The 17050-nt window shown below is 32.3% G+C and overlaps 1 protein-coding gene across 10 annotated transcripts in view; it reads right to left on the reverse strand.

Moving 5' to 3' along the window:
- The window catches only part of LOC134528037 (ankyrin-3), a 386196-nt gene that overhangs the window by 113698 nt on the left and 255448 nt on the right, over window positions 1-17050 (reverse strand). For all 10 annotated transcript variants that reach the window (XM_063361226.1, XM_063361227.1, XM_063361225.1 and 7 more), the window contains exons 13-16: window positions 16066-16221; window positions 12047-12145; window positions 8523-8720; window positions 6272-6455 (exon numbers count right to left, since the gene is read on the reverse strand). In XM_063361226.1, the coding sequence (XP_063217296.1) occupies window positions 6272-6455; window positions 8523-8720; window positions 12047-12145; window positions 16066-16221 (637 nt within the window). The remainder of the gene's footprint in view (window positions 1-6271; window positions 6456-8522; window positions 8721-12046; window positions 12146-16065; window positions 16222-17050) is intronic.

The following is a 17050-nucleotide window of genomic DNA, read 5'->3' on the forward strand; positions in this document are numbered from 1 at the left end:
TAAATGTATATGCCTGGTGATGGTTATTTATTATTTCACTCATGTCACAAAATACTTCTCAAGTGTTAGCATGAGCTTGTGAATTGGATTGATTTAAAAGATTGGTTTAAATTAGGAATTGCATGTGACACTTTACCAAAGAAGAACGTTGATTATTGACTGTTTGTTTTGTCTGTACTCAAAAAAATAAATAAACAGAACTTTGAAGAAAAAAAATAACCTTCAATCCAACTGAATGACATAATAAGTTCAAGTATTCCATTCTCTACACAAACTTTGGCCAAAATGTTAATGTAAGATGTGTAGCAAAGTATATTTATAACCAGCTACAATACATAATGCAGACACATGTTGTTGGGCATTTCTTAAACTAGGTGCAAAGATTATGCTACGAGTGCGGATGCTGAATGTTTGCACCATGCACATAGTAACTACCCCCAAGCTCAAGGCAAAACTACAATGGTGTCAGTAGAAGCATCGAAAAGACTGTTATTTGTCGCACTGTCTGGCACCAAGATGTTCCCTTACTCCAGTAAGCCAGCATGTGGCAGTGTATAATCACACTGTCACCAGCACAGATACCTTACCACAGATTGCAAACACTACAACATTCAAAACCAGAAATATTACAATTCTATTTCAACCACACTTGCCCATAATAGCAGAAATTTTAAGCAGGATGCTTGCTTTATAAATTGAATTAATCTCTCACTACATTAGAACATTTAGAATCAAATTATTTTAACAGCCTGTATTTTAATATCATTTTTATTGTGTAAATTATGTGCTAGAAAACAGCTCGAAAGAAAGCTCATAACTGCACAGTTCAAGCAAAACCCTTTTTTTACAACTGCCAGTTTCATCCTGTAACCCACAATTTTTTAAATTTAAATTTTTTTTTAAAATACATTTAAGTTAATACCTGTATCAACATCTTCATGCTATGCAATACTAGTTTACATGTCACATAATCTACATTGCAGGCACTTTTGAAATACAATGCAGGTGCCGCACCAAATGAGTATGTAATAAAAACACAAAAAAAAAATCTAAATTACCAACTTCAACTTACTTTTGAAATACACCTGTTTCTACCATAATGCATTAAAAACACAAAAACAAATGCTACATTTAAAATGAAGTGATCAACTTAAGGCATCAACCATTTTAGTAGTATACAACAACATCACTACAAGAATGTCAATCACTGTGACCTATATTGATTATTATTTCCAAATTTTTGTCATTTATAAAGAATTTAACTGTTTGCAATGGCAGTCTTGATGTTTACTACTTGCGAAAAACTAAATATACTCAGTCCTGAATCTAGTAGCCATGAATCGCAAGTGGTCTTACCAACACAGCGAAAAATAGTGGATTAATACAGAAAATACAGTTAAATGTATAAAAAGCATACAAAATATGAATAAAAAATATAAACTGTATAAAAAATATGAATGACTGCTGGACAGAATTTAGGTAGTAAAAATCAAAGGAACTCACACATAAACACAGTACGGTATGATACACATACTTCATACACATAAACCTTTCAGAAATTTTACCAAAATAACTACATTTAATTTCCTGTTAAAAAAAATCTTTATCTGATGTGATATTTTTATAAATAAGTTTATATTTTCTTGTCATGCAATATTTTCTAACAGTAACTGCTGGCAAAATATGTCCAAAAGGCCAAACATGTTTCATATTACCAATACATTAAAAAAATATGCATAATGTTTTTTGAATATATAAAATACTGACAGTAATAAGTATTTATAAAATTTAATAGCTACTATGTTAATTGTAAAAAGTTTTAAGAAGTATTTTTTTTATATATTTTTACTGAAGGGCCATATATTTGCAATAATAATAAAATAATTTTCTAATTTTTCCTATGAAAAATAAGCAAAAATATTTCAGTTATATAACTTGATATTCAGATCAATTTTCTTCTTTCAATCATAATTTTTTTTTTAAAACCTAGATAATTTTATAAACAAAAATTGCTGCACAGTACCACAGAGATTATTTTAAATTTTGTATCTTTGAAAATGTGCAATAAAAGAAATGTACTATTCATTGACGTCATTGATAGATACTGAGTATGTTATCTTGAAAGAGATTATTTCCTTTATCTCAAATTAGGATGACAGAGAAGGCAAATAATGCTTATTCATAAAATGACACATTAGATAATTATCAGTTCTAGATAAAAGTGTGGCCTTGGTTTTTATTAGGTAGATTTCAAATAAATACACTACTACCTATTTTAGCCATTACTATGGCGCGACTTCCGGAAAATTTTTATATAGTTTTTCATTTCATGGACCATAGACCTCAAAACCACCGTAAACTCAAAAGTTATATACATACACACACAAATATATGTATATGTATATGTGTGTGTACATCACAATTTTATGGACACGTTAACTGTCGCAATTTTTCACAAATCACTTCTCAAATGATACATAAAATCTAGTAGTGGAAAATCTTGGTCAAGTTCATTAATTGACAATATCCGACCAAAGGCGTAGAAATTGGGAAGGTTTTTTGAAAAAACAGAAAAATAGCTGTAACTCCCATAATATGGAAAATATCACATCTGTGTGAACGTATTATAACTTGTAGAAGAAATACCAAAATCTTTTGTCTGAATACATTTTTGATATGACCAACCATATAACTGCAAGGGGTTGAAAAAACAACATTGAATTTATACAAATTTTATATTAATCTTATAATTTTTATTTAAAACTTTTGTCTGAAACAATTTTTGATAATATAATATAATTACTGCAAGGGATTGAAAAAAACCTGGGGTTGAAGTAAGAAAATAAATCAAACTTCCGTATCATGTACCCTAATGAAAAAAAAGTTTATTTTTGTTTAACTAATTAAATATTGCTGAAAACTTTTGTCTAAAGTAAATTTTACATCACAAATCATTACTGCAAAGGATGGAAATAACAAGGCTTGAAATGCAAATTGTCATTATTTTTTTAATAGATATATTATCAAATTAATTATAACTTATTGTAAAACTCCCAAACATTATCTAAAACATTTGGTTGAAATATTTTTTAATGAAACAAACTATTGCTGTAAAAAAAGGAATTTAAACTTTAAAAAAATTAAACTTTCTTAGTATATTCATTAGAATTTATTAATAACAATCTTAATATTATCTTAAACCTTTGTCTAAAAAAAACTTCATACGACCACATATTAATGCAAGGGATGAAAAGGTTTTTGAAGATAAAAATAATTACATAACTACCTTAGTAAGGAAAATATGAAATTCGTTAAGACATTGAATGTTGGATTCATTAAGTTAAAAAGTTCAAAATATTTTCGCAGTATGGAATATGAGAAAATGTTAAATTGATTTTTTTTTTAATATTAGCGAACATATAGGATGTTATGTAGGCTACAATAAGTTCTTAAAATTTTCCAGGAATTTATAGAAGTTTCCAAAATAATTCCAGAAAAAATAAGTACTCTGAAATCTACCTACACCTGTAGACTGTGCCAAAAAAGTTTTTTTTTTTTTTTTTTTTTTTTTAAAAAAAAGGCTCACCACCACACATTTTCAATATGTGTAATTATTTTTTATTCCAACCAAACCTAGCATATTCACTCTTCTATTGGATGCTTGTAAAGCAAAAATAAATAAATACAATTAAATACTACAACCCCCAATTTTCAACTAATAATCAGAATCAAAGAATTTATATTTTGAAACATCAATCATATTAAATACTTTATTTATCATCTATTTTCTGAAAAAACCTACAAACTTACTAAATTTCATTTTTAGCAACAGTTGAGTAGATAAGACAAAGAAAATAACTTCAGTGAAAAATCAGCTTTACAAAATCAAAAGTCTCATGGTTAGCAATGATGATGTTACACCTCCCAACTAACTGTCAAATGATGATAAACACAATCAATTTCCCGTGAAATTAATAAATACAAGTTCTAACTAATAAATATTCAAGATTAAAACGAATAAGTTGCCAAAAATATTCCCTCTTACCTTGAATTAAAAATTATCATCGTAAAGCAAAGAAAGTTAAGTCACATGATTTTCTTTTTGTATGTACAGTGAATGTTCTGATAGCTGTGTGTGCAGGCAATAGTTACCAACCTAACATTGTTAAGACTAAAAGCTTATTGCAGTATTGGTGCTGTTACTTGTGTGATGGCGTCAATGAAGTTACCCTTGTCTCGCTTCTTATCAGTTATCAGCAATTGTACAATTTTTTGAATACTCTACTCATGCTTGTAATCAGATGTTATCTAATTTTAAGATGTTAATCTGTTATGTCGTAATACACATACTCAAAAACAAGTCCAATGGAATTTCACAGCTTTGTTGTGACTGCATAGAACTGACTACTAAAATAGCTTAAATGTTCCCAACCTTCTATCAAAAAAAAAAATTAATTGAAATTTCTACTTGGATTCAGACTTTACCTAACACATTTATTATTTTTATTATTATTATTATTATTATTATTATTATTATTATTATTATTATTATTATTATTATTCAAATGATAGAAACACATAGATTTGTGATTCAATGCATTTGATGCATCACAGAGGACTGGTTGTAATAATTATTTACATACGAATTAAACAATAATTTCTCATGTCTCTTAGCCATAATCTGTGCAACTACATATTGATTATTCATCGTACATTACTACAACTGAGAATGATATGCAGATGTTTTGGTAGAATTACAAAGTCATGTTACCATTTAAGACCTCAATATCCGCTAGGAGTGTACCTATAACAAAAAAACCATTTCTGAATGGAGCAATATAATGCATTATTTTAAGAGATACAACCAATTATTTAATCAGATTATGTATTCGAGACATGAACTTTTCTAAATCACAAATTTTTTTCGATAATACTTGCGAAGGATCAACTGTTGTATCTTTCCTGATATTCTAGGTGTCACAAAAATATTTAACAAAACCTAACTATAAAGCTCTTTATTCCTACATGAAAAAAATTAAAAACATAGAGCTGAGCCAAACATTTAAAGTATTTTTATAGATAATTCAAAAAGTTCAAATAAATGATAAGTGTTAAAAGAAAAAGAGGAAACAAAGAAATTTGAACCACAAAAATGCAATTCTCCAAAAACCTAACCTTTTTGTTAACTATGTATATCTCAAGTTCCACCACGCTTTATCCTCTGTCTCACCCAGCAAGCTACGTTTTCTTTGAACTCCTCATGTAAGTTTACATGTTTTGAGTTTTATTGAAATTCAATATTGTAACTTCTAAATATTTTATCAAGCTCTACTTTGTCTTGTCTGTCACTGAAAAATTATCATCCTGAACTTGGGTCTCTGTGTGTTTCTAGAATCACTCCAGGTCATTCTGATTCTTTCCTCGATACTCCTGTCTGTGGCATTGAGTGTCATCTCTAATGACCTTGCTGTCAACGAGGCATTAAGCTCAAATAAAATTTAAATAATTAAAAATAGATGATTTAATATTGATTGAAGGCACATCCCAGGTGTTAAGTATATTGGCACCCCATAATATGAAGGTACAGATTAATTACCAATACAGCTACATTATGGTTCATATCCATAAAAATTTTATGGAATTTTTAAGGACGCTTTTTACTTCATACATCACTATCAAGAGTTAGAAAACCATTTGTAATATCATAAAAGTACCTCAAGAAAATAATAATGTTAAATAGTTAATACACAAAAAATAATTTAGTTGGTTAGTTCAATTCTTATAGATAAGCCCCTACTGTCCAGAATTATCTCTGGAACACATCTAACACAAACAGTATCTAACTGAATTTAATACCCCTGCCATTTACTTTGTCACTAATTAAATTCAAAGTAAGACAATAAAACACACCTTTTCAGTTTGAAGGTGAAATACAAACTATGTAAAACTAATTCAAAATGTTTTTATACATTAAAAATAATCATGTCGCCCGAAAGTTGCCAATTGTACTGGGCATGCGCAGAGCGTTGTTTGGTGCTAAGTCGGAAACAAAAGGAACATTAAAATACCTGCATTTATGCATTACTTGCAAGCTATCAGTTTTTATTAAGGAGTTTTTTTAAGGATTCTTAGTGAAATTTAAGGACTTTTAAGAAAAATTAAGAACTTTTCAGGATATTAAGCAGGGGTACGAACCATGTACACTGACCAATGGAATCGGACCACATTCTCGGACGGGCTAGGAGCGTTGTGGGGCGGACCGTGGACTCACCTCCCTCGTCCTCCGAGTCAGACATGAACGTCTCCTGCATGGACTCTGGCGCCACCACGCGGTACTTCTCCTCCACGTTGGTGGTGGTGGTGGTGGTGATGGTGGTCTCGGTGACCACCTTCAAGGTCTCCACCACGCTGATGTAGCCCAGCTTCTGGGCGATGGACAGAGCCGTCTGCCCTTGCTGCACAGAACCACACCCAACAGCGTGTCGTTTCCCCATCCCGCGGATGCATCCAACACAAAGGGCGAACGCTAAATGCAGCAGAGTCCTGCTAATTCCGACTAGATTGGACCAGACCCTGTCCGGACCGCCAAAAGTCTGGATTTAAGAGAATTTGTCTTAAGTTTTAGATCAGTAAACTATAACAATCAAATGTTTTCATAAACTAATGCATACGTAGACCTAAGTTTTTAACCTATGAACTGTTGTAAGATAAGAAAAAATAAAAAATCTTTGTGATTAAAAAAAATTCAAAAATTAGTAATTCCTGCTTTTTTTTTTTTAATCAAGTTTGGATTAACCCATGTCCAGATGAGCGAGATCAGGATAAGTGAGATTCAAGTCTTATAAATAACACAACTCAAGAAAATTGGGTGAGGTGATGCAATAATTAAACATCTAGCCCCAACTCGGGAGGATCCAGGTTCAAATCCGCATCCATCCTACCTGATTTTAGTTGTCCGTGGTTTCCCGAAACTGTTTCAGGACAACGTGAAGGGGAGTGGACGATTTCCTTTACAAAAGGCTTGCATAGTGGTTGGTCCGTGATGACCTCATTATAGTCTTCTGCGAATCCTGGTTTTTTTATTTGAACTAATCTTGAATAAAATATAAAATTATTCATGGATATTGAATATTTTACGAAACAAATTAAAAAATACAGTGAAACTTTTTTTTTTAAATTTCACAGATGCAAAATAAAGTAAAATGTAAAAGATATATATATTTTTTGGACTTAAAATAATAATATTATATATAATAACTGAAAACACACATTTTAGCCATTTTCACTCTTCAAAAAAATTAGTTTAAAAAAAAAATTGGTTGTCTGCAAAGTCGGTTTACGGACGATAGTTTAACGTGACGTCATAACAAAACATTGATGAAATGATTGATCCAGAAGAAAAGGAAATATCATATTCGGCCTGAGACTGAGCCGTAATAGGTTTTTGCAACCAAACCATTTAGGCATTAAAAATATTACATTCTTTGAGGAAGAATTTTTTTTTTTTAATTTTTCAATCTTTTGCATGATAAAATCTACCTCTGCATACTTTTATGAATAAAATTGAATCACTTTTATTGAATTATCACTATTTTGTATGGATACAAAGGAGTGAAATGAAATGTGCAATTGAATTAATAAATTTACTTCTATTTGCATTCATTAATTCAAATATATTTATTACTTTTGAAATGTTGCGTGCGCCATATTTAATTTACAAGTACTAAAAAAATTTTTGCAAATGTCGGGTTTGAAACCGACAACCTTCAATCTAATAGTTAGGTACGCTAACCACACGCCCACAAGGCTATACTTAAGTAATATAGTATCAAATGTTATATATATATATATATATATATATATATATATATATATATATATATAATAAAAACTTTGTTCACGGTAGGGGTATAATATTAACACGATTTTATAAAAAATATGCATCCCAAATTCACCAAACTTATTTATAATGTGTTACAATATTTTTTAAATCATTGTGCAAAAGATCCCGGGTGTAATTTGAATTATTATGTGTAACTGTAAACCACCATTGTTGGTTCAAAACGTATTTTAATTTTCAACATTACTTTTAAATAACCATACCGATTTTGCTGAAAATCGGTGGACGATCATTAAATTACATAATATTAATAATTAAAACGACGAAAATATGATTGAAAAGTCAAATCGATGGTTGTTCCAATCGAGTGGAAGAGAGATGCCACGCATGCGTACAATGAGCATGAAGAGAGATGCCACGCATGTGTACAATGAGCAAACAGAACACATCCGTAGTGGGACATCCGTAGTGGGACACTTTTTCGTGCGTGCAGCCGGCGTTCATCGATTTATTAGACGTTGTCACGTCAAAAAAAATACAGAAAGACAACTCCTTATCTGCCGTTAGCATATTCCTAAATGCTTTTCGCAAACAGACACCACTCGGATAGCGGCAGCAGTGTGTGTTTCCTTGGAAGGACCTCGCCGCAGCACCGGCGTAGCGCCGGCGGGAGGGAACTCACGTTGGTGAGGGCGTCGGGCTTGGCCTTGCTCTCCAGCAGCAGCGTGATGACGAGGGCGTGCCCCTGCTGCGCGGCCTGGTGCAAGGGCGTGTAGCCCACGTTGGTGCTGGAGTCCACGCTGGCCCCGTGTTGCAGCAGGAAGCGCACCATGTTCAGCTGGCCGAAGTGCGACGCCACGTGCAGCGGGGTGTACCCGGCCTGCCGCACCACACAACCAGGCCCAGGTCAGTGGTGGCACCCTGGACCCACAGTTCCAGAGCACCCGGGGACCACAGGACACCAACACGAGGACACAAGGATCAGAGAACACGAGGACCAGAGATCTCGATGACAACAGGACACAAGGACCTGAGAACCAGAGGATCCAAGGACCAGAGGACATGATGACCCAAGGACCAGAGGACCAGAAGACCTGAGGACCAGAGGACCAGAGAACACAAGGACAGGGCACATGAGAACCCAAGGACTAGAGGACACGAGGACATGAGGATTTGCAAGAGTACAAAAAACTGCTAAAGCTTACTCGTGCACATTTTTGCAATAATGTTCCAGGATGTATCACACATAAAGACAAAGATCATGAAAAATGTACATTCTCGCTAATCTGTTCAGTGAATCTGCAGTGCTTTGAGAATATTTAAATAAACAAGAGAGTATCCACGAATTTGACCATGTGTATTGGGACGACCACAAAGCATTTTGTCTAAGACTGCTTAGTGTGGCAAACTATTCGCACACCAATGAGGTAGTCTCCATACTTGAAGAACTGAGGGAAGGGGGCTACATACCACAATCGAACTGGTTCAAACTCGGATCCGGCCATCCTGATTGATGTTTTCCATGCTTTCCCAAAATCACTCCAGGGATGTATGGAGTTATAATTCAGAAAGAGCCCTTTAATAATAGTAATGACAATAAAATGATAAATATCAAAATGGTGTGAGACAGAACCTTGAGTAAACAACCTGCATTTAAAAGTGAACTGGGTTAGCACAAACATTTATTCAATCACTTGGGTTTATCTCAGCATGATAGCACAGTAAATAGAGTTATTCAAATAACAAGTAGGCCTACAGGTAATGGTAATAAAGTTAATTCAATGTGAGGATAAAAAATTCAAAAATTTCTGATTAAAATTATTTTCTAAATTTCATATCTGCAAATGAATTGGTAGTACATTAATGTTTTTAATATATTTGGTCTAATATCTACTTTGGTCATCTTAATTTTAAGATCACTTTGGTTTTTAAGTAAACATGGTTCTAAAAAGTACTGTTATGTAGATAAAATGGGAGGCAGGTGGGAGGAAAAGGAAACTTATCCACATCAAAGAGTAAATAAATGTGACATAAAGCATAAACCACGACTTAACAAGCAGCAGACCCTCGAAAACATTGCAGAAGTGCCAAAATCATGCTTCTATTCAGTGTGTTGTCGCAGAGCCTCTTTCAAACTAGGTATGTACTCGCATAAAAAAATTATGTACATATTTACCACTGAATGAATGAAACATCTCTACACCAGGAATTCCTTAAAAGCACACCACTACCCTCATATAAGCATCTGCAAAAAAGTTATACCTAATTTCGAATCTCAGTAATTCTGAATAACTTAATGTTGTGTCACAAGATTACATACATTATGTGCACTTTGAATTAAGTAACTAAGTAGAGCATATAAGATAAAACTGAAAATAAAACTTACGAGCAAGTACCCTGGTTTATAAACCACACTAGGATTATTTGCATAAACAGCAGTCATCATGTTTCTTTCAAAATAGTGAACATGGCATTCTTACGACCAGTAGTTTTAAATATTTAATACATTGAGTGAATTTGAAGATGATAAATTTTATACTTATAAATAAAACTCTGAAATTTTTCCTACAATTGTAATAAAAATATCATTAAATGTTATAACAAATTTGTAAATTTTGCTCACCTATCTGCATTGACATTTTCTCTCTATCATAGAGTTCATTTCATAATCCAGAACAAAGTCAAATCCAAGATAACTTAATAGACTGTGCTACAATTTGAGCAGCACAAAGTTAAACTGTGCCCGTTTCCCGGCTAGCAGTAGAGAATATGCAGGTACCAGCATTGTTCGTCTACATCTGTACTTGATCCTCACAATCTGTACTTACTTGATACGTGCCACCAACATTTGGTTTAACTGTTTCCTAACAAATTATACAGTATGTTAGCTTTTCACTACACAACATTCTTGCATTATATTAAAAAAAAAAAAAAAAAGTGGGTGAGTCTTTCAGTACTTGCCAGTGATGTGTAACATCTAACCCTAACCTCCATAATGAGCAAATCCATATGTTCTCATGTTGCAAATAAACTTATAATATGCAACTCTGACATGAAATTTAATGTACAATTCTTTAAAATAATGCTGACTGTGATAAATATATGAAAAATTTAAGTAGGCATCAGAAATGCAATGAAATAAGTGCTCATTACACAATGGAAATTTTAACAGATAGAAAGTTCAATGCACATGCATGCAGAAACTGCTATAGCCACAAGCCAAAGTTGTCAAGATGGCGGACCTATGTGTGGCAACATGCACCTATATATATTAACTTTCGCGAACATCGGAGGATGTACTATGTGCATTGGTGTTCCAAAGGAAACTTTATGGTAGTAAAACTATCCTGGAATTTATTTTGTAAGCTTGAATAGTCATAACAAGATATAATTGCAACTATAAACACGATGCTATCTTTTAACAATTTTTCAAACTAAAACTTGCAGTCAAATAGATACATTAAAACAAAATTAATCTGAAAGATTTTAAAACTTCTATTATATCACTAAATATACATATGTATATATGTTTTTGCTTAAACGACAGAAATCAGACGGCAAACACTTCCTACAATCAAACCTTAACATTATTGAGCTGATTCAACGTTTATGATTTAACAGTAAAAATTTCAACAAAAAATTTCTTTGCATCGAATATATGTAGGTTAACAATTTGTTGTCTCTAAAGTATGATCAAAGCTGCGCTATCTCTACATTTCAATGATAACTAAGGATTGTAATAACAGGATTCTAACATATTTTTTTAACTGTCAGTATTTCTTTTTATGACTATAAATTATAAATTATAATATAAAGTATTAAAGGATAGTTGCACTATTATATTATTTATGCACGGCATAAATTCTGGGATGTTCACGAAAGAATTATATACCAGTGAATCATGCAGGTCCGCCATATTTTTGAGATTTCTGAGACTTCCACGGGTGGCAGCAATGTGTTTACACATTTCCATTTTCAAACACTTCCCTTCCATTCACGAAATCACTCCTACCAAATGCCGTATACAGAGAGCTAAAATGTTTACACATCAAAATACACTGTTTACAAGATTAAAATCAGAATATCAGAAATCATCCAAATCAAATTTTTAATAATATAAACTTGTTTTTATGTTAGTCTATATCAGTTGTTAGAGTTAAAATAATAGTCATTAATGGAAACACGATAAATCTGCACGTTACTTACCTTAGTTTTAGCATCCACTTGAGCCCCGTTTTTGACGAGGATATTTGCCACATTCACTTTGTCCTCTTGCGCACACAAGTGGAGGGGTGTTAGCCCGTTCTGCAAAAGCACACAAAATGTATGTACCTACAGAGGCACCCATCCATAACCAAAATAAATTAGTTTTCCAGTTTTGTGGTTAAAAAGAAAAATAATTAAACATAAAGTAGAGGCTCAGGAATTATGCGGAGTCGTTTTGCATCAAACTAAAATTCCAATTAATTTATAATGCCCACATTAATTGGCTGATTTTGTTTTCTTTTATTAGACTGCACTTTGGTCACTTAAATACTGATAAACTGTAAATATTGACTTGCAGTCTTATTGGGGGGGGGGGTCCTTGTCAATTTAAGTACATATAGAGTTTTTAAGTACCTAGGTACCTTTTACATGCGGCAAAATGAATCTGCAAATGTCCACATCTCTAACGATGGGGCATCCAAAGTTGGAGTGGGTATTTGGGTATCAACACAAGCTTGGCTCCGTAAGGGAATATAAGGGTAAAAACAGTTCTATCTAGGGTGAAACTACAAATGTAATCATTAATAAAATATGCTGATGACCAGGATCCTGCGAATCATGTTTTTTTTATCCAAAAACAATTTTGAATCAAATTTCATATAATTCATGAAAGTTTAATATCTTTTGAATAAAAAATAAAATATAAACATTCAGTGAAACCTTTTTCTCTTCAACTTTCCCAGGAGTCCAAAAAAATTAGTGCAAAATATGTAAATTATGCTAAATACACTAAAATTAAAAATAGAGAAACATATGGAACCATAAAAGTGAGGGGAAAATGCAAGAAAATACTAAAAATGCATTTTGAAAACTTTTTTTTGTTGATCCAACTGATTATACACATAGCAATAGAATATTCTTAATATTTTTTAAACAAAATCACTATCTAATACAAAAAGTATGTATTGTGGCATTGCTGGCCACTGTCGACCCAATTTTACAGAGCATTCTTATAACTTAATGTTTCAAGTAATGCAGTATATCAGTTAATAAAATAGTTCAAGGTCATGAAGCCATTGTTAAGAGTGTTGATTTAATTTGTATATGTTTTATATTGTTTTTAAATGTAATGAAACAATTATATTTCTATAAAGCCATTCAGGGCCATTTGTATTTGTTTTCTATATAATGACCAATATAAATTGTACTTATAAGTGGTTTTCTGTTTCTTATTTTAAACAAATAGTGTGTTAATATGATAGTTTTTCATTTTATAGTGTGTTTGTGACATTTCTAGAACAGTGAGTATTTTAGTAGCTGAGATGTTCTGGTGCTTTCTGTACGTATTCTTATGATGGGTAAAACCGTAGGTGTTAGCTCCCAACGGAGGCTGTAAACTTATCAGGTTATTGATGCCAGCTAATCAGAAAGAACTTTGTGATTTGTATGTTTGTATTTTTACAGAAATGCCTAGATGTGAGAACAATGTAATTTGTGTCGTATTGTGTGATTGTATGTAAGAGCTGTGTTGAGATTGGTATGTGAGGTATCATGTGGCTGCCTCTTCCTTGCGTGGCTGTAGGCAGTTGCATCGTCTAGCCAGTCATTTATTTTCTCATGGTGCCTTGAGAATGTGTCAAATGACTGCTCACAAAATACAATCACGTACCTAGAGAAGAGACAATTTAACTTCTGTGGCCCAGGCAAAGCCAATCTACAACTTTTCCGACACTTTATTTGGAAGTTTCAATTGACCACAGTCATCTGTGATCGCCACAGATGCAACGGTAACATCTGCAGCAAGAATACTTGTTTTCTTTGGCTGTACCAAGAGTAGCAAGTCACCACAGAGCTTACTTTCGCAAACAATAAAATCATTTAAACTTTCAGGCATCATGAGATGGTAAAATTTTCTGGGAACGACGAACTCTCGTTAATGACTTTTGTGAAATTTCTAGGTAAAAGTGTCAGGTTGGGAAGTGACCACTTAGGCTTTGTGATGGGAGGAGAAAATAAATCTAGAAAATTTACTTTAATTCTTTTATTTTGAACTAAGCATCATCAGTAAGGACACAAAACTTTACACCCCACTACCTGCAGATCAGTGTTTTGTTTCGTATGTGTAATTTAGACCACATCTAGTCAAAGTAGGTTAGGAATTGTCACAGCATGTACTATTTGCAGAACACAAATCCAAATTTCTAAATTAATACTTTGGGCTTTACACTTTAATTTTTTTGTGAATGAGTCTCACTTGCTACATCTAATGGTAATGAATAATAAAAAAAATTATTCAAAGTTCCTACTTTTAATAAATGCTATCATCCTCTCTTGTCTTATATTAGTAAATTTAACTATACTCTATATAGATTAGTAAATGATTTAAAAAATATATATATATAATTTTTTTAATATTAGAAAAAATTCAATGTTCGTTCATTACACGCTAGCAATAATCTACTTTAGATATTGATCCATAGAAATTAATTTTCAATTTTTAACACAACTTGAAGCTATCTTTTCTTTATTACTTGTGTACGTCCAGTAACTATCTTCATAGTAGTTAAATGTGTAAAAGAAATTTTATTATATTTTTATTGTACTGTAATGAATTATGTTTCACATTGTCTTACTGTCCGCTGATTTTATTTATTTATTGTTTTACTTTATATTATTTTTTGTCTATTTTTGTTTTGTTTATGTAATTTATGTTTCATAATTTTTTTTTCCGGTGTTTGTTTTTATGTACGTTGTCTTACCACTTTGGCCTTAACGTTTGGGTAGACATATCACAATTTATAAATTAATTAATTAATTTTATATGTTGAATTGAATACAAAGTTATCAAATCATTCACAAATACTGAATATTTTTCAAATACTCGTAGACCCCTACTGATGATATTTGAACACCCTAATACAGAAACTTTTGAGGATAGTTTCATGTTTCTGAAATGGAAACAAATCTCTGTAGACACTGTATACCATCACGGCTTTGAAACGGTAAGAAAAACCCAATGCCTGCCAAGCAAGTTTCATCTTATGATGTCCAGCCAATCACAAAGCATTCCTGCCCCTTTAAAAACCTCAAAGGTTCTTGCATTTTCAACAGCTCTTTTGTTCATGTAAAGACAGTTTTTTTTTAGAACTCTATGGCATTTCAAATAACCATAATACTAAGTTCCCGTAATGTTTCCAATGAAATACCTAAACATGCATGCACCACATTGGCTATTAACAAAAAAAATTTATGTCAAAGGGTTTTGAAATATGATGTACAAATCATTATTCATGTCACTTGATTTTAAACTTTCCTAGGTTTTATTCACATAAATACTATCAAACTGACACTAAATATTGTCTTTGTTACATTTTCTTGCACTCTACCTGTTCTATAGCCCCTTGGAAAATAATAAATAAGGGAGTTCACAGTATAATAGTAGGTATGATATAATTGTATATAGAAATGAAAATGCAAAAGTAAGTATTTCATATGCAAAAGTATTTCCTCCATAAATGTATTAACTATTTTAGTTTAACATGATATTCCACAGTTAGTAGTGAAACTTCATTATAAAGTACCTCACTTTAAGATATATATTTCAAGATCCCTACAAGATGTTATATATTAATTAATTATCAGTTTGGTATGAAGCACTTTCAATTTTAAGTACCCAAATTTGAGTTTTTTCAGGTACTTTGAAATGAGATTATATCGCACCTGTTATCAATAGGTTCGATGACTCTAAAATGAGCTACCTAAACGTGTATAAATAAAACAGTGCCCATGATAAAAACTGTGTTTTTCTCCTTAAAACTTTTCAATCCACTGCAGTGCCAACTATTTATTTCATTACCAATGGAATGAAAGTAGATATAACACTAGTTGGCACAGAAAACTATTCTATGTGAATTCTTCATGAACATTATAATATACAATTTCTCCCTGAAAATAAAAACATACAAATTCTCGTACAAATTCTTGGTGAACATAATAAAGACGTAATGAAGGAGCCAAACCTTGGCCTTGTGGTTGGGGTCAGCTTCGTGCTCTATCAGCAGTGACGCCATGTCGGTGTGGCCTTCCTGAGCACACAGGTGCAGCGGCGTGAAGCCAGCCTTCGACTCTGCGTTCGCCTTCGCTCCGTACTCCAGCAGAGTGGTTGCTATGTCCATCTGGAAGATGCCACCAGAGCAATGCGGAAGAACCGCTTCCAGAATACAAGCATTCAGACCTTGCCAGGGCCATCGAGAAAAACTAAGTGACCTGGGGGCAGATAAATTTGTTAAACTTTACCGAGGCCATAACTATAAAAGTGATGGGAAATTTTTTTATAATTATAATTTTTTGATAGAGCTTATTTGCAATAGAATTGTAATTTTTGTCCTACTGGCAGGGTAAACACACCAAGGCAAGCATTAAAAAAAATTTGGAACTCAACCCTGGTGCCCGGGTCTCTAAGAATTCCCACCCCCCACCCACCCACTTCTCGATGGCCCTGGTCGTCGCAGACCCAAAACCTAGTACAATAACAACCAATTACACCACACTGTCATTAAATTATGTTTAACTAAGGGTTGTTTAAATTTACCATGCCTTTTTAAACAATGGTTAAGCTTATTCACTTCACCATGCATTTCTTATGTTTCACTAACTTGTACAGTTAAAAATTATTCAACTTTATTTAAGTTCATTAGAAACACAATTACAAGGCAGTGGGCATTCTTTTTTGTATGTTTTGGAGTCATATCAATTTTATCAAGTTAAGATTGGAAACAAATATAGTTCAGAAAGAAAAAAAAAAAATTTTTTCTTAAACTTATGTTGTATTATTTCCAATTATTTATGTTAATACAAACTTAAGTTTCACACACACATTATTACAAATGAGTGAAATAAGAAGCTTTAGCATATTTACTCGGGTAGGTACCTAATTGATGTATTATTTATTAATTTTCCACAATAAAAAATTAAAGACCTTACTATTTTGTTTTAAAAATTGCA

This window comes from Bacillus rossius, chromosome 1 (genome assembly GCF_032445375.1).
Source record: "Bacillus rossius redtenbacheri isolate Brsri chromosome 1, Brsri_v3, whole genome shotgun sequence".
Lineage (NCBI taxonomy): Eukaryota > Metazoa > Arthropoda > Insecta > Phasmatodea > Bacillidae > Bacillus > Bacillus rossius.